General features: G+C 38.8%; 1 protein-coding gene across 2 annotated transcripts in view; it reads left to right on the plus strand.

Annotated features, from left to right (window-relative positions):
* Positions 1-18386, plus strand: part of trrap (transformation/transcription domain-associated protein) — a 336919-nt gene that overhangs the window by 259205 nt on the left and 59328 nt on the right. For both annotated transcript variants that reach the window (XM_059979022.1, XM_059979023.1), the window contains 2 exons: positions 15438-15639; positions 17705-17869. In XM_059979022.1, coding sequence (XP_059835005.1) covers positions 15438-15639; positions 17705-17869 — 367 coding nt within the window. The remainder of the gene's footprint in view (positions 1-15437; positions 15640-17704; positions 17870-18386) is intronic.

The following is an 18386-nucleotide window of genomic DNA, read 5'->3' on the forward strand; positions in this document are numbered from 1 at the left end:
ATAGGTTCGGTCGCTGTGTCCAGAAACCCGGCAGTTTCAACGAAACCGCATGAACAGAGGCGGCATCGGTCATTTCTGGTCCAAAAAATCATTTGGACCGTCGGGGTCACCAATTGTAGCGGTGTGCTACACGCAGCACTAAAATTACGACACGGAGTCGGTAACTGCAGTCGAAGGAAAAAGCTTTATTCGAAATCTTCAGCCTCACTTTTAAGCCTCCCTCAACCTGCCCCCCATGGCGCAGAGGCTCCAAAGGTCTGTGCTCGCAAACCCCCGTAGGCTATCTAATTGTGAGTCGGTTCGGATGTGCCAGGAAATGGGTCGCCACAGTGTACTAATATGTACTCGTCCTGATGTGTCCCAATTAAATTTAAGTATAAATAAATACATGGTATTTTACATATTATTTATATATATGTATATATGATTATTGTAACGTTCTCCTTCGCGTGTAACTGATAACGTAGAATTTAAGGTCGAGATAAACCAGTTAATAAGAACCAGATCACAGTAAGATTAACCATTTACTGTTCACTCTTCACATTAACATATGGTGAAAACTGTTGATAAAACAATACAAGATTGATACAGTATTTGTTCCTTCCTTAATATCACATTTCAAGTGTAAATACTTGCAAAGGTGACTATAACTACATTACACTAAGGTGCAGTATACAGGGAGAGTTTACCTGCTCCATTGACTACTTTAAATACACTTCCATGCAAACTATCCGCGACTCTTTAACTAACGAAAGCATAAACATTATCTACAGGATCGGCATTAACATCTTAGTTCAATATATCGATTATCTATTAACTTACAGCGTTGCTCTCACTGTGATTTCTCATGCCTGCAAAACAACTTCTGCTCAGGTGAGCCTCGTGGTGAGCCCCCACCCTCGCGCTAATTTCAAACCGGTATTTTCCCACAAGACGCGGCGAAACCGGATGTGACGTCATCGCATGCCGATATATTTTACATGCAATGAATATACTTTAAACACTTCTAATTCTAACTAGAAAATACTATCGAATGAATTACTAAGCGAAAATATTATAAACTAAATAACTGTCGTAAAGACAGCACACTCCCCGCTTGACCTTCGTAAGGTCACAATGAGCAGAGTACAAAACTTAGTCTCTTAATCAGTCATTGGGTAGAAGTAGAATAACTTCTGTAACTGGCCTTTGGTAAATTTTCACATCGCCTTGGTCGGTAGTCTTCAATTCGATCTTCCTGACATGTCCATCCCTGCTAGGGAATGTAGCAGTGATTCTGGCCATTGGCCAGCTGTTGCGGGTGGCTTGCTTGTCCCTGAGCAGGACTAAGTCTCCAACTTGAAGATTCCTGTGGGGTTCTGTCCACTTTTGTCTCTGTTGCAACAAAGATAGATATTTTTGTCTCCAGCGAGGCCAGAACTGATTTGCCAGAGCCTGGACTTGTCTCCATTGCTTTGTGTACAAATCCTTGTCTGAGAAGTCTCCTGGTGGAGGAGGTGTAGCTGCCTTCTGTGTAGGGAGCATTGATGGTGAAAGTATAAAGGGGTTTTCTGGGTCAGAAGACACAGGTAGGAATGATTGTGCGTTTATAATGGCGGTGACCTCTGCCATTAGGGTGCACAGTACCTCGTGGGCCAATCGGGTGTGTTGCTGCATCTCAGGTTTCCTTTTCCGGGTTTTCCGTAAGGACGTGAACCGTTTGACTGCCTGCTCTTTGTTATCTGGTGAGCGCTGGCGTGGTTCTCTGATAGGCAATGGGGCAACCCCATTATTTGCTTCATCTCTGAAGACCTTGGTGTCTTTGGTTTTTAAAGAAATGGTATCTTGAGCTGATTGTGCAAGTTTGTTGTCATACTTCGTTTGAGCGAAGACTGACTGGCCCGGTGACTCGTCGCTTGCCTTGCGCTTGTTAACGCCTTGTTGTGCTTCCTTAGGGTACACCTCAGTGAGGCAGATCTTGGAACAAGAACGGCTTGACTGAGTTTGACCGCAAACTTCTGTACAGTTCGAGCTGACAATTGTTGTCCTGGAGTGAACCTCTCCCTCCCCGCCGTCCTGTTGTGGGGGTGAAGGAGCGTTGTCGGTTCTTTCATTCTTGACTTCATCACGGAGCCTTGAGGGTAAATTTCCTTCCTCGTATGGATGTGATGCAATCGTGACTCTCTGAGGTTCCTCGTAGCTGGGGAAGTTATCGAATATGTATGGAGAGGGGAGACGAGCCTGCCTGTCTATTTGATATTGTACATAGTCGCTTGTGCGTTCCAGTCTGGTCCTTTCTAAAGTAGATCTTACTGCGGTCAGATCACACGACCCTTCAGCTTCTATGTACTTTGCTTCTGCCATGGCAGCTTCTTCTTCTCTTTCTAGCTGCAGCACTTGCAACTCTGTCGATATTTTTGCCATTTCCAACTGGGTTTCGGCTTCTCTGGCGGCCCTTTCTTTCTGGATTTCGGCTTCTCTGGCAGCCCTTTCTTTCTGGATTTCGGCTTCTCTGGCGGCCTCTTCTTTCTGGATTTCGGCTTCTCTGGCGGCCTCTTCTCTCTGGATTTCGGCTTCTCTGGCGGCCTCTTCTCTCTGGATTTCGGCTTCTCTGGCAGCCTCCTCTCTTTGTCTGGCGGCCCTTTCTTTCTGGATTTCGGCTTCTCTGGTGGCCTGCTTCATTTTCAAAACTGCTTCTTGTTTGGCGTAACGCAGTCGCATCTTGGCGGCTTCTGCCTTGGCTCTTGCCTGTGTGGACTTACTTGATGTCGTTCTACTGCCCTTGTCGCTGGGCGCCATCGACTTGATCCCGGATCGAGCTGACATTGCAGCACTTGGAACACCTGATAACGCCTGGGTGGGCTTACTTGATGTCGGTTTACTGCCCTTGTCGCTGGGCAGCGTCGACTTGATGCTGGATCGAGCTGACATTGCAGCACTTGAAACACCTGATAATGCCGCTTTTTCACTGTAACGTTCTCCTTCGCGTGTAACTGATAACGTCGAATTTAACGTCGAGATAAACCAGTTAATAAGAACCAGATCAAAGTAAGATTAACCATTTACTGTTCACTCTTCACATTAACATATGGTGAAAACTGTTGATAAAACAATACAAGATTGATACAGTATTTGTTCCTTCCTTAATATCACATTTCAAGTGTAAATACTTGCAAAGGTGACTATAACTACATTACACTAAGGTTCAGTATACAGGGAGAGTTTACCTGCTCCATTGACTACTTTAAATACACTTCCATGCAAACTATCCGCGACTCTTTAACTAACGAAAGCATAAACATTATCTACCGTCGTTACTTCTAACAGGATCGGCATTAACATCTTAGTTCAATATATCGATTATCTATTAACTTACAGCGTTGCTCTCACTGTGATTTCTCATGCCTGCAAAACTACTTCTGCTCAGGTGAGCCTCGTGGAGAGCCCCCACCCTCGCGCTAATTTCAAACCGGTATTTTCCCACAAGACGCGGCGAAACCGGATGTGACGTCATCGCATGCCGATATATTTTACATGCAATGAGTATACTTTAAACACTTCTAATTCTAACTAGAAAATACTATCGAATGAATTACTAAGCGAAAATATTATAAACTAAATAACTGTCGTAAAGACAGCACAATTATATATGTTAGATATTTTCTTTCTTTCTTTCTTTTTCAATCTTTTTATTGATTTTCACATATACACAAAAAAAAATAACATAATAATAAGTAAATTATAAATACAATAGACTTGAAATCACATTGATAATAAGATAATAATATCCTACTAAACATCAACAAAAGAAAGTACCTTAATCAAGTCCACATGATTATATGAAAAAAAAACAAATAACCATTAAAAAAGAAAAAAAAAATATTAAAAAATATGTGAGAAAAAATATATATTAAAAAAAAAATAAATAAAACACTAAACTAAACTAACATAGGCAATAACAACAGTTTACAAGTATAAGATAGTGTCAAAGAACTCCGGAACTCCATACCTGAACATGAATAAGCAGAAAGGTCCGGAAAAGGCCAAATTAATTCATATGAAAATGTCGAATAAACGGTCTCCAAGTTTCTTCAAATTTAATTGATGAGTCAAAAATAGTGCTTCTAATTTTTTCCAAACTCAGATAAGAAATAGTTTGAGAAAGCCACTGAAATGTAGTAGGAGGATTTACTTCTTTCCAATTTTGTAGTATAGACCTTCTGGCCATTAATGTTACAAAAGCAATCATTCGTCTGATTGAGGGGGAAAACTGATTGCCATCTTCATTTGGTATGCCAAAAATTGCAGTAATAAAATGAGGTTGTAAATCTATATTCCAAATTGAGGAAATAGTAGTAAATATATCCTTCCAATAATTATGTAAAGTGGGACATGACCAAAACATATGGGTCAATGAGGCCACTGCTAAATGACATCTGTCACATAGAGGGTTAATATGAGAATAGAATCGAGCAAGTTTATCTTTAGACATATGAGCTCTATGTACAATTTTAAATTGTATTAAAGCATGTTTAGCACATATAGAAGAAGAATTAACCATTTGCAAAATTTTTTCCCATTTATCTGTTGATATGTTGTATTGAAGTTCTTTTTCCCATTCTTGTTTAATTCTAACTGATATTTCTGGTTGTATCTTCATAATCATATTATAAATAAAAGCTACTAATCCCTTCTGACAAGGATTTAAGGTAAAGATCAAATCTGTAGTGTCCATCAAAGTTGAATTAGGAAAAGATGGTAAAACTTTATGTAAAAAATTTCTAATTTGTAAATATCTGAAAAAATTAGATTTAGGTAATTCAAATTTATTAGAAAGTTGATCAAATGACATCAAAGTATCTTCAAAAAAGAGATCACGAAAACATTTTATACCTTTCCTTTTCCATATGTTAAAAGCTTGATCTGTCCAGGAAGGTTTGAAAAAGAAATTAAATAAGATAGGGCTATCAAGAACAAAGTTTTTCAAAATAAAGAACTTACGAAATTGAAACCAAATTCGTAATGTATGTTTAATAACAGGATTAAATATTTGTTTATTAAATTTAACTAAATCCGCAGGAAGACAAGAACCAAGAACAGAGAATAGAGAATATCCCTTTACCTCATTACATTCCAAATTTACCCACTGTGGGCACAGTGGTGAATCCAAATCTAATTTCCAATACAATAAATTACGAATATTATTTGCCCAATAATAAAATCTAAAATTAGGTAAAGCTAAACCACCATCTTTTTTTGATTTTTGTAATTGCTTTTTACTTAACCTAGGGTTTTTATTTTGCCACACAAATGAAGAAATTTTTGAATCAATGCTATCAAAAAAAGATTTAGGAATAAAAACTGGTAGGGCTTGAAATAAATATAAAAATTTCGGTAAAATCATCATTTTGACAGCATTAATCCGACCAATTAATGATAAAAACAAGGGAGACCATCTTGTAGTAAGTTGATGAATTTGATGAAGCATAGGTAAAAAATTCATTCTAAATAAATCTTTATATTTCTTGGTAATTTTTATACCTAGATAAGTGAAGTTATCAGTAACAACTTTAAATGGTGTCCTATCAGTCAATAAAGTTTGTGCATTTAAAGGAAATAATTCACTCTTATCTAAATTTAGTTTATAACCAGAAAAAGTACCAAATTGAACCAACAAGGATAAAATAGCAGGAATAGACCTATCAGGGTCAGAAATATATAACAGCAAATCATCAGCATAAAGAGATAATTTATATAACTTCTCATTACGGGTAATACCAAAAATATTAGGAGATTCACGAATAGCAATAGCTAAAGGTTCTAATGCAATATTAAATAATAAAGGACTTAAGGGACAACCCTGTCTCGTACCACGAGATAATTGAAAAAAAGAGGATCTGTGGTTATTCGTAAAAACAGAAGCAACAGGTTTATGATATATTAATTTAATCCATAATATAAAATTAGGACTAAAATTAAAATTTCTCAATGTATTAAATAAATATATCCATTCAACTCTATCAAAAGCTTTTTCAGCATCTAATGAAATAACACATTCTGGGATTGTGGGTGGTGAAGTATGAATTATATTAATCAATTTTCTAACATTAAAAAAGGAATACCGATTCCTCATAAAACCAGTTTGATCTTCTGAAATAATCTGAGACAGTACTTTTTCTAATCTAATAGCTAAAATTTTTGTAAGAATCTTAGAATCTACATTTAATAATGATATAGGGCGATAAGATGTACATAAAGTAGGATCTTTATCTTTTTTAAGAATTAGAGAAATATTAGCTTCATAAAAAGATTGAGGTAATCTCTTCTTAGCAAACGCATCATTAAAAATTTCACATAACCAAGGAGAAAGCAAAGAAGAAAAAGTTTTAAAAAATTCTACTATATAACCATCAGGACCAGGAGCTTTCCCTGAGTTCATTGATGAAATAGCCTCTCCTATTTCCACAATAGAAATAGGAGCATCTAACAGACTATGATCTTCATCAGTCAGTTTAGGAATATTCAAATTGTTAAAAAAATTATCTATCATGGACTGGTCACCATCAAATTCTGAATGATATAAAGATTTATAAAAATCTTGAAAGGTATTATTAATTTCTTTATGATCAGTAGTTAAATTACCGTCTGATTTGCGAATTTTAATAATTTGTCGCTTAGTCGAGATAGCCTTAATTGATTAGCTAACAGTTTACCAGTACGGTCACTATGAATATAAAATTGAGCCCTGGTCCTAATTAATTGATTTTCAATTGAAGAAGATAATAGTAAACTATGTTCCATTTGAAGCTCAACTCTCTTCTTATAAAGTTCTTTGGTAGGAGTCACGGAATAAATCTTATCAATTTCCTTAATTTTATCCACCAATAAAGCAATATCTAAATATCTTTGTTTTCTTTTACCAACAGAATATGAGATAATTTGACCACGAATAAAAGCCTTAAAAGAGTCCCAAAGTATTCCTCTGTCGATTCCTTCAGTACAGTTTGTAGAAAAGAACAAGTCAATTTGCTGTTTTATATAAGTAATAAATTCTGGGTCTTGAAGCAAAGTAGCGTTAAGTCTCCAAGATCTGGTGTTATTGGAATAGTCCGAAATCTTAATAGATAACTTCAAAGGTGCATGATCCGAAATAGTAATAGAATCATATTTACAATCAATAACATCCGTTAATAACCGATGATCAATAAGAAAATAGTCAATTCTAGAGTAGCTATGATATACATGTGAAAAAAAAGAAAATTCTTTATCTTTAGGGTTCAAAAACCGCCATATTTCTGTAATTCCCGAGTCAACCAAAAATGAATTAATAAGTAGGGCTGATCTATTCGGAAGAGTGCGAATAGGTTTAGATCTATCCATCGAAGGATTCAAACAACAATTAAAATCTCCACCCATTATCAACATATATTCATTTAGATTAGGAAGAGAGGTAAATAAACGTCTAAAAAATTCAGGGCAATCAAAGTTTGGAGCATAAATATTAACTAGAACAACTTTCCGATGGAAAAGTAAACCATTTATCAACAAAAATCTACCCTAGGGGTCAGAGATAATTTCATGATGTGTAAACGATATTGAGGGATCTATAAAAATAGACACACCCCTAATTTTGGCGGTACAATTCGAATGAAATTGTTGACCCTTCCAGAACCTAAAAAAACGTTGATTATCCTCCCTCCTGATATGGGTCTCCTGTACAAAGATAATATTAGCATTCAGTCTATGGAATACTTTAAATATTTTTTTGCGTTTAATCGGATGATTTAAACCATTAGTATTCCAGGAGATAAAGTTAACAGATCTATCCATCATACCAATATTAATTGTGTGTATCATAAAAGGTTAAAAAGACACATAACCCACAATTCAGGAAGGAGGAAAATTGATTCAGGAGCAGCCGGAGAACATGACACCTCAACAATATTAGTAATTTAAAGTCGGCCCATAAACTAAAAGCAAAAAAATAAAAAGCAAAAGCGTGAAAAAAGATCCCTACCCCCTCCCCCCACCCTTCGAAAAAAAGCCAAGCAGCAGGCGCATAATCTAATACTAATATTACCCCCATTTCAAGATGGCAGCTCTATAAAAAAAAAGATTAGAAGAAAACTATATATCACCCAAATTAAAATATAGAGTTGCAAAAGAAAAAAAAATATATATATCAATCAGAATAATAAAGAAAAACTAATATAATACAACAATCATTAATAAAAAAAAGGTATAAACGTCAAAATTTAAAAGTGTAGTATACCTTTAAAAAAAAAATCCCATATTCAAATACAAGATGACGTTTCAAGAGCAAAGACTTATAGGAAGAAGAAACGCCATTTTGAAAAAACCATATTACTAAATACAAATGTGAGTTCAGCAATCTGTTAAAAGACAAAATAACATTTAAAAAGAAAGGGATATAGTACAGTACAGCATATATATAAAAAAAACTAAAAGTCCAAAACATTCGTCCCATATCTGAGTACAGGCAAACAGATAAATGCTTGTAAAAAGCAGAATCTTACGGGAAAAATAAACAACTTAAAAAAAAGATAAATCATTAATGCAAAATATAAACGTATATAACCAAAACAGAAAGAAAAAAAAGAATATTATCAAAATTAAAAAAGAAACATCTATAAACAATGAAGCTAGTAAAAAAAAAACCGAACCCATAGATCAAAAAATAAAAAGTTATAACCCAACTTCATAGGTTAAAACTTAAAATAGAAAAATATCCTCTCTCCGAAAAATCTTCCACATAACACATAGTTCAAGTTGCAGTAGAAGATCGAAATTCTCCAACAAATTTCTTCGCTTCTTCCAGAGTGTTGAAAAATCGTTGACTGTAGTCGGGCAGCACGATTCTAAGCTTCGCTGGATACATTAAAGCTTGTTTAAGTCCGATCGAATGAATCTCTGCCATCACTGGTTTAAAAGCGATCCTGGCTCTCATTACTTCAAAAGAATAATCCTCGACTATTCGAAACTGAAAGTTTTTGTAGGAAATCATACCTTTTTTACGAGCTAATCGAATTAAAAGCTCTTTCTCACGAGGATAATGAAGGCGAACAATCACCGCTCGTGGTTTATCAGGCACAGACGAAAACCTCGCAACTCTGTGAGCGCGGTCGATAACAGGTTTAGTTTGCAAACCTTCATCACCGAAAATTTCCCATAGTAAATTAGAGAAAAATTCAGTTAAATCACCGGACTCAACTTTTTCGGGAAACCCGATAATACGCAAGTTCTGTCTGCGAGATCGATTTTCGAGATCAGAAATTTTAAACTTATACTGATCTACAGTCTTAAGAGTCGATTGTACCTTCTTATCCAACACTTCAATTGTACGTACTTTTTCAACAATTAATTTTTCAAGAGTCGCCAACTTATCTTCATGCCGCTGAATAACCGATGCCTGCGACTGAAACTTAGTATCAAGCGATTTAACAGCTCCTTCAAGTTCAGACATTTTCGTGGTAAACGTGTTTTCCAAACTTGCCATTTTACTTTCCAAACTTGCCATTTTACTTTGCAGCTTGTTATCCAAACCTTCTAGTCTGCCTTCCAGACCCGCAAGTTTAGCATCCAGTTTAACGTCCAAAAGATTAGAAATTGCGTCGATGGATAAAGGATCCTTAGCCGATTTCTTACTTGTAGCCATTTTAAGTTTGACAAAATTAGATCAAATATTATTTTAGGAAAAAAGGGTCAATCAGAAGTAGCAACTCATATGATTAAGTTCGAAAAGATCTAATTAAAGGGTGATTATAGTTGAAAAAATAAAGAGCGCCTAAAAGGCAGATGCTTACGTCGCCATCTTGAAACTCCACCCCAGATATTTTCTAAGGCACGTACATAAAAGCAGCACTCACAAAAAAAGCATAAATTAGACACAATTTTTTATAAGAATGATGGCAAAGGCTAAAACAATGCAAAGTGGTCGTAGTATTGCTGAACTGTGGTGATAAGGGTTTTGCTGGTTGGTTCAAGAACTGAAGGGAGATAGCTGTTCTTGAACTTGGTGGTGTGGGACTGTGGGTTTCTGTACCTCCTGCCTGATGGTCACTGTGAGCAGATGGTGTGGCCTGGACGGTGTGACAGTTGACGATGGATGTTGCTTTCTTGAGGCAGAGCTTCAAGGTTACCATGAAGGTTCTTGTCTCATTCACTATTTGACCTGACTTTGTGATTTGGAGAGAAAGGTTGGTGTGCCAATGGTTTAAGGGACAGGGTTTGCTTGTATCCTATTAAGTGGGATGGCATGGTACCCTAGCAGGTAGCACAACACTGTCTGTAATATTGGGGTTTAATTCCCACTGCTGTTTACAGGGAGTTTGCATGACCTCCCCGTGACCTTGTGAGTTAGCTCCAGGTGTTCCAAAACCATACATACTTAGTGAATTGTGAACATGTTATGTCGACAGAAGAAGCACGGTAAGATTTGTGGATTGCATGTTCTGATGTACCTGAGACAAGTAAAGCTAATGTTTAAACTTAGCTGGGGGACAAGAAAGTGCTTCATATCCTTCCATATTTGAATAAGGAGGGAATATGAGCTACCAACACTCTAATCCCTCTCCCGACCCCCCCCCCCCCCCCACCTCCACCCAAGTGCTAATATTCCACCTTCAGTTTATGGAGCAAGTAAGTTTTGGGCCCCTTATCTAAGAAAGGATGTGCTGGCATTGGTGAGGGTCCAGAGGAGGATCATGAGAATTATTCTAAAAATGAAAGGACTAACATAAGAGGAGCATTTGATGGCTCCTGGAGTTTAGAAGAACGAGGGGGTATCTCACTGAAACCTATCGAATATTGGAAGACCTCAGCTGAGTGGATGTAGAAATGCTGTTTCCTATAGTGGAGGAGACTAGGACCAGAGGGCACAGCCTCAGAATAGAAGGATATCCCTTTAGAATAGCTGAGGAGGAGTTTCTTCAGCCAGAGAGTGGTGAATCTGTGGAATTTGTTGCCGTAGATACTGTTGTGGCCAATTCATTGAGTATATTTAAAGTGGAGGTTAATAGGTTCTTGATTAGTCAGGGTGCCAGAGGTTATGGGGAGAAGGCGGGAGAATGGGGTGAGAAAGATAATAAATCAGCCAGGATGAAATGGTGGAACTGATGGGCTGAATGGTCTAATTCTACCCCTATGTCTTACCGTCTTAATGGAGTGCTACCTCAGCAGGATAAGTCAATGCAGCCTTTCTTTCTCCACCCTCTTCTGTTCCCCAGTGTGAAGCCTTGCATCTATAACTCTGCTTCATCTTCTGTGCTCCAGCTGGGAGCTGACAATACTCGCCCAACTGAAGCGAGTGCACTTTGATGACCAGCTCAATTTCCTTGCCTTGCCTAGTAGTTGATGTGTGTGATGTTCCAAGCCTGCAATGTACATCCCTGCCTCTCTCTGCCCCGTGTGTGTGTATAATTATGCATTGTCAGGGAGAAATCACAATGTGCCCCCGTTCTTCATTGATACTTCATTTCTTGTGTTTCTCTCCTGCACACATCTCCTTCCACCCCTTTATGCAGCATAATTCTTTGAGTAAACATATTTACTTTTAATTTCGGCAATCTAAAGGCAGTCTTTAACCATTACACAAGGCTGTTAGCGCTAGAAATCTGAAACAGTGACGTTAAGACAGTAATGCAGTGCCTGGGGCGGTGGTAGAGACAGAAATATTAGGGACCTTTAAGAGATGTTTAGATAGGCACGTGAATGTGAGGAAAACGGAGGGATATGGACATTGTGTGGGCAGTGGAAATTAGCCATTTGATTACTAATTTAATTGATTCTGTACAAAATAGTGGTTTGAAAAGCCTGTCACTGTGCTGTACTGTTCTATGTTCTACAACATTGAATTGGGAAATCACACAGGCTCCATCATTCAACTAAATTGTTGGACATATTCATTGGATAACCCAGTAAATGTCATCACATCACACAGCAAGGGAACAGGCCTTTGAGTTTCCCCACGGATCCACTTTAAATCCTTTTCCTCTCATCTTAGACCTGTACCTCTAGTTTTAGACTCCCTGACATAGGGGATAAGGCTCCACTCAGGTAGCTTTTAAATCTTTTTCATCTCATGTGAACCCTATGTCGTCTGGTTTTAGATTCTCTAGGCCGGAGGGGAAGAGTTAACAACTTCTGTATCTTATCTGCCCCTTCCCCAGCTATGTGAGGAGAATTAAAAGTCCTAGTTCTGATTTGGGGTGGAGCTGAAACGTTAGTTCTCTTTCTTTGCTGCTTCACCTGCTGAGCTTCACTGACATGTTACTGTTTAAACTTGCCTTTGTGCAAGATAAACACGGGATATTTTTCTGTCTGCAGCACACTTGCAAACCACATTGCTCAGCGGCTCACAGTCCTCAGCTTCATGCTGTATTGTTTTCCCCCTTCCTTGCCCATTTAGATGTTTCTGGTCTCATCTGCCCCTTTTCCCCACTGCCTGCCTCATGCACTCAAGCTGACTTCAAACTATGATCAGAATCGGGTTTTTTATCACTGACGTATGGCATGAATCTTGTTCTATGGCAGCAGTACAGTGCAAGACATAAAATAGTTATATCGTGTACAATAAGAAATATTTTAAAAAGTGAAAAGTTTGAAGTAAATTTATTATTAAATTACATATATGTCACCATATACTATCTTGAGATTCGTTTTCTTGTGGGCATTCATTGTAGATAGGAAGAAACACAATAGAATCAGTGAAAACTGCAACACAGAAATGGATAAACAGTCGATGTGCAAAATAAGATAAACTGCAAGTGCAGAAAGAAACAGATAAAAATAAATTATGCAATAAGTAATATTGAGAATATGAGTTATAGAGATGAGTGATAGGTAATGCAAAACAGAGTAACAATATAGAGTTAGTGTTCATGGACCATTCAGAAATCTGATGGTGAGGAAAAGAAACTGCTCCTATAATTTCAAGTGTATGTCTTCAGCTCCTGTGCCCCCTCTCTGTGAGAAGAGGGCACATCCTGATGGTGGGGGTCCTTAATGATGGGTAATGCCTTCTTGAGGTATCGCCATTTGAAGATATCCTCGATGATGGGGAGGCTAGTGCCGACGATGGAGCTAGCTGGGTCTACAACCCTCTGCAGCTTTATCCAATCCTGTGCAGTGGCCTCTCCATACCAACATTATGCTCAGATCCTTCTTCTGTGGTATACAGTCACTAGGGAGCACGATTCATCTGTCAATCTTCTGGATACCCCGTCCCCTTGCTTTGATTCGAAATGGCAGTCTTGTAAAGCTGGGGCCTGTTTTCTGTGGCGGTGGACGTCCATGGTGCTGCATCACTGAATACGCAACCAGCCTCACAGACATCAGGACAATATACACCTCATCTGTCGTCAAAGGCAAAAGCACTAAATATTAAGTAAAGACACAAGACTGGAAATCTTGAGCAACACACACACACAAAACAGTGGAGGAACTCGGCAGGTCAGGCAGCATCTGTGGAGGAGAACACACTGTTTTTCACTCCATCTTGGTACATATGACAATAACACTAGAAGCAATTGTATTGTAATATCTCAAAGGCACATATAATGGTTGAAACAACTGTGGTATAGGAAACAGACGGTCAGATCCTTGAACTCCTTCTGTTCGATCAGCTTCTGGTAGATCTGCAACCGAACTTAATATCCCTGGCATTTCCTCACATCCTGACTCATCCAAGGATTGTAATCTATAAAACAGTCATTATGGAGAACCTTCACATGTTTTCACCACCTGCAGTCCATTCTGCCCAATAGTGTTCCTACTGTTACCCCTCAGCCTCCTTTGTGGACGATACAAGTCCATCCCTATCCAAATTCTCCCCATAATAAAGTCCTCCAACCTAGTCAACATCCTTGTGAATCTTCTCTGCACACTCTGAAGCAGTTGCATTCTCCCAAATTAGAAAGTTTCGGTACAGGCTGACTAGAGGTGGTGAGGTCCAGGCCCCACAGCGTATCAAAGTGACTGAACCTGATGTTTGGATGACGATTTAGGTGCCGGGCCAGATTGAAAAGTTCAGGGTGGTGGGCCCTGAGACGAAGGACAGGCCAGTTCAGCTTGTGATGTTTACTCAGCTCTGTACCCAACTAAGGGTCTATGGACGGACGCTTTGTGGACACTGTTTGCTTACTTTTATTGCTTTGTTTTCCCTCTGCACATTGGGTTTTTGACGTTTTTTTAAATGGGCTCTTTTGGGTTTCTTTGTTTTGTGGCTGCCTGTAAGGAAACAGATCTCAAGGTTGTACTTTATATATCTAATGTGCACAAGTTGGAGCTCACGGTTTTCCTTTCGCCGATCCTCCCTCGTTCTCCCCAGCCTTTGTCGGATCATGGCCCCGCTCCGGGTCGAGTCCTATGACCTCTTCTCTCCAGCGTCTTCTTCTTTCATCTCTCACAGAACCAAAGACCCTGGTCACACACTCCCTTCACTGGATGGCTCACATTCCAAAGCACCCGTTATCTCTAACCATAACCCAAACACTGCTTCCACAGAAAGACACTTACGTTGGCAGTGGAACCTTTCCCAGGGTGTTGCATGTACATACTTTGATAATAAATGTACTTCGAACTTTGAAGGGTTTCTGTTGAAACCCATGGATGCAGCCTGATCTGCTGAATTACTCTAATGTTTTGTATGTGTTGCTCTGGATTTCCAGTATTTGTAGTATCTCTTGTGTAGATTCTCCCTATAGCATTAGCATGCAGAATTGCACACATTATTCCAAGTCCTTTGGAAAAAGTAGCTAATCTGGCCCTTTGTGCTTTCTCAAGAGCTATTCTCCAGTGCATGTAGAACTTAGATCAGCTCAAGGGTCAACTCTGTCTACCAGATAAATTTACATGGATTAGGAAATTTGCTGTGGTGTGTTGGTCAGGGTGCAACATGTAACAAAAAAACATTCAACAATTATAAAGAATTATATAAAGTTGAAGTTAGAGGGTGAAGTATGGATATGGAATAAAATGTGCATGACTACATAGATATCAGCATGTATTTAAAATGTAAACAACATTATGGAAAGTGTTTACTGTACTGTGTAGTGATGTGGGTAATAGATAGAGGGGGTTGGGGAGGTAGCTAGAATGGTTGATCAGATTAATTGCCTGGGGGAAGAAACTTTTAAGATGGCGTGAAGATTTTGTTTTAATAGCCCTATACTGGAAAAGGCAGTTTGCAGGGTGGGTAGTGGCCACAATGATTTTTTTCTTACCTGCTTTTCTGGTCTTGGACACATACAAGTCCTGCAGTGATGGTCAACTGCAGCTAATTACCTTTTCTGCGGACCTGACAGTTTGTAGTTTTCATTTTTATTGCCAGATGTTTAGTGAGTAAACGTTGATGAAGAGCCTCAGTTCATCTCAGCAGCTTGGCATTCCATCCTTGGATTTTGCCTGTGCTTATTTTCACTTTTGCTCTGTTCACACAGGTCTGAGGAAGCAAATAAAGCCTTTTCCGCAGCCGTTCAGATGCACGATGTGCTGGTAAAAGCCTGGGCAATGTGGGGTGACTACCTGGAGAACCTCTTTGTCAAAGAAAGGCAGCTTCACCTTGGTGTGTCGGCCATCACCTGCTACCTGCATGCCTGCCGACACCAGAATGAGAGCAAATCGAGGAAGTACCTGGCTAAGGTGAGGACAACATCCACTGAAATACTGGAGAACAGACCCTAACCCAAACCCACATAAACCAGCGAGTTAGATCACTACAGCACATCATAGGCCCTGTAGCCTGAAATCTTGTGCCGACCTTTCAATGTTCTTTAAGATCAATCTAACCCTTCTCTCCCACATAGCATTGCAGTTTTCTATCATCTATTTGCCTATTCAAGAGTTTTTTCAGATGTCCCTAATGTATCTGCCTCTGCCACCACCTCTGGCAGCACATTCCACATACCCAACACTCTGTTTAAAAGAAAAGCTTACTTCTGACATTCCTTCCCTTATACTTTCCTCTGATCACTTTATGCTCCCTAGTATTACCTGTTTCTGCCCTGAGGAAAAAGTACTCTGGCTGTCCACTTGATCTATGTCATTTACAATCTCCTACGCTTGTATCAAGTTGCCCCTCATCCTCCTTTGCTTTAAAGAGAAAAGCCCGAGCTTGCTCAGCCTTTCTGGATAATACATTCTCTCTAATCCAGGCATATCCTAGTTCGCATCTTTGCATCCACTCCAAAGTTTCTATAATGAGGTCGACCTGAACTAAATACAATATTCAATAAAGCCCTCCCCACTGTTGAGCACAGCTATATGGAATATTGTTGCGGGAAAGCAGCATCGATCATCGGGGACCCACACCACCTAGGTCATTCTTTCTTCACACTACTACCATCAGGAAAAAGGTACGAGAGCCTCAGGATTCACTCCACCAGGTTCAGGGACAGTTACTACCTCTCAACCATCAGGCTCTTGAACCAAAGGGGTTAACTTCACTCCACTGAACTGTTCCCACAACCAGTGATCTCATTTTTAATGACTCTTCATCTCATGTTTTTAATTGTTATTGCTTACTTATTCATTGTTATTATCTTCTTTTGTATTTGCACAGTTTGTGGTTGTTTGCACACTGGTGTCTGCCCTGTTGGTGCAGTCTTTCATTCATTCTATTATGTTTATTGGATTTATTGAGTATACCTACAAGAAAATGAATCTCAGGGTTGTATATGGTGACATATGAGTACTTTGATAACAAATTTGTTCCAAGTGTGGCCTAACCAGGATTTTATAGAGCTGCAACATTACCACTTGGCTCTTGAGCTTAATCTCCTGGCTAATTAAGACCAATACTTCATGTGCCTTCTTAAGCACCCTATCAACTTGTATGGAAGTTTTGGGATAGAGTAGGCAGATGTACAGATTAAATTGGCAGAGATGTGATGGACCAAAGGGCCTGAATTACATTCCTTTATGGCAATCCCCATGTTTTCTATCCTTACCTAAAAATCAACCTTGAATAAATTCATTGGTTGAATATCCACTTCTTTGTGGCACAGAGAATTCCAAAGGTTCTCTGCCCTCAAGAAATTTCTCTTCCTTCTTGTACTTTTTCCAGAGACCACATCCTGAGTTCTGTATTCTCCAACAAAGAGAAACTACAGCCACCCTCCTACTCCATTCCAGAATTGGATTTATTTTTGGTACGTGAACACCAACACCCAAGAAAGTCAAAGCCTATCAAAAGTGGTGGATACAGTCCAGTCGAGTACAGGCAAAGCTCTCCAAATCATTGAGCACATTTACAAGGACCACTACCATGAGAAAGCAACATCCATCATCAAAGGCCCCCACCGCCCATACTGTGCCCTCTTCTCACTAGTATCTTGGGCAGGAAGTAAAGGTGCTTAAGGTCCCAGTCCACTAGGAACAGTTATTACCCTCAGGCTCCTAACTGGTATGGATAACCTCAATTCTGAACTGATTCTACAACCTACAGATTCAAATTAAAGGATTCTTTACAACTCATGTTCTCAGTATTATTCTTTTTATTTGCATAATTTGTCTTATTTTGCACAATGGTTGTCTATAGTTTTTTTCGTAAATGCTATTGTATTTCTTTCTTATCCTGTGAAAGCCCACAAGAAAATGAATCGCAAGATAGTATATGGTAACATATAAGTACTTTGATAATAATTATACTTTGGCTTTGAAGATGCTCCTGCTTTGCTTCTAAATCCTTTGTGCCCTCATTTCCCAGGTCCTTTGGCTCCTGAGTTTTGACGATGAGAAGAACACGCTGGCAGATGCTGTGGATAAGTACTGCATTGGGGTGCCTCCTGTCCAGTGGCTTGCCTGGATTCCTCAGCTCCTGACTTGCCTGGTTGGCTCGGAGGGCAAACTTCTCCTCAACCTCATCAGCCAGGTACGTTCAGGTTCAGTTTCCACACACACACAGCCCCTAGGGCAAAATGAAATTCCTTGCTAGCGTGAGACTCGCAGAATAAACATCACATGTGGTCATAGTAAATATAGCAATAAATGCAGCAATGAAGACAAAACAGCAGAATGGTGCAAAGTATAATAGATCAAACTGAATTAGACACACGCTCACTGTTTTAGGAACAGCTTCTTCCTCTCTGCATCAGATTTCTGAGTGGGCAATGAAGCTATGTACACTACCTCACTTTTTTCCTCTGTTTTTGCACTACTGATTTAATTTAATATTTACCTACTCCTGCTCCTATATCTTTGTAATTTATAACTTTTTATTATGTATTGTAATTTTCTGCTTCCACAAAACACTATACAGTATTTCACAACTTACGCTAGTGATGTTAAACCTTATTCTGATTCTGAATTTAGTTCTTATTCTGAGTATCCTAGAGTATTTTGTAAAAAATTCCACAATGTCACCTCAAAAAGTGTCTTGAACACATGTA

The sequence above is a fragment of the Hypanus sabinus genome, chromosome 9 (genome assembly GCF_030144855.1).
Source record: "Hypanus sabinus isolate sHypSab1 chromosome 9, sHypSab1.hap1, whole genome shotgun sequence".
In the NCBI taxonomy this organism is placed as follows: Eukaryota; Metazoa; Chordata; class Chondrichthyes; order Myliobatiformes; family Dasyatidae; genus Hypanus; species Hypanus sabinus.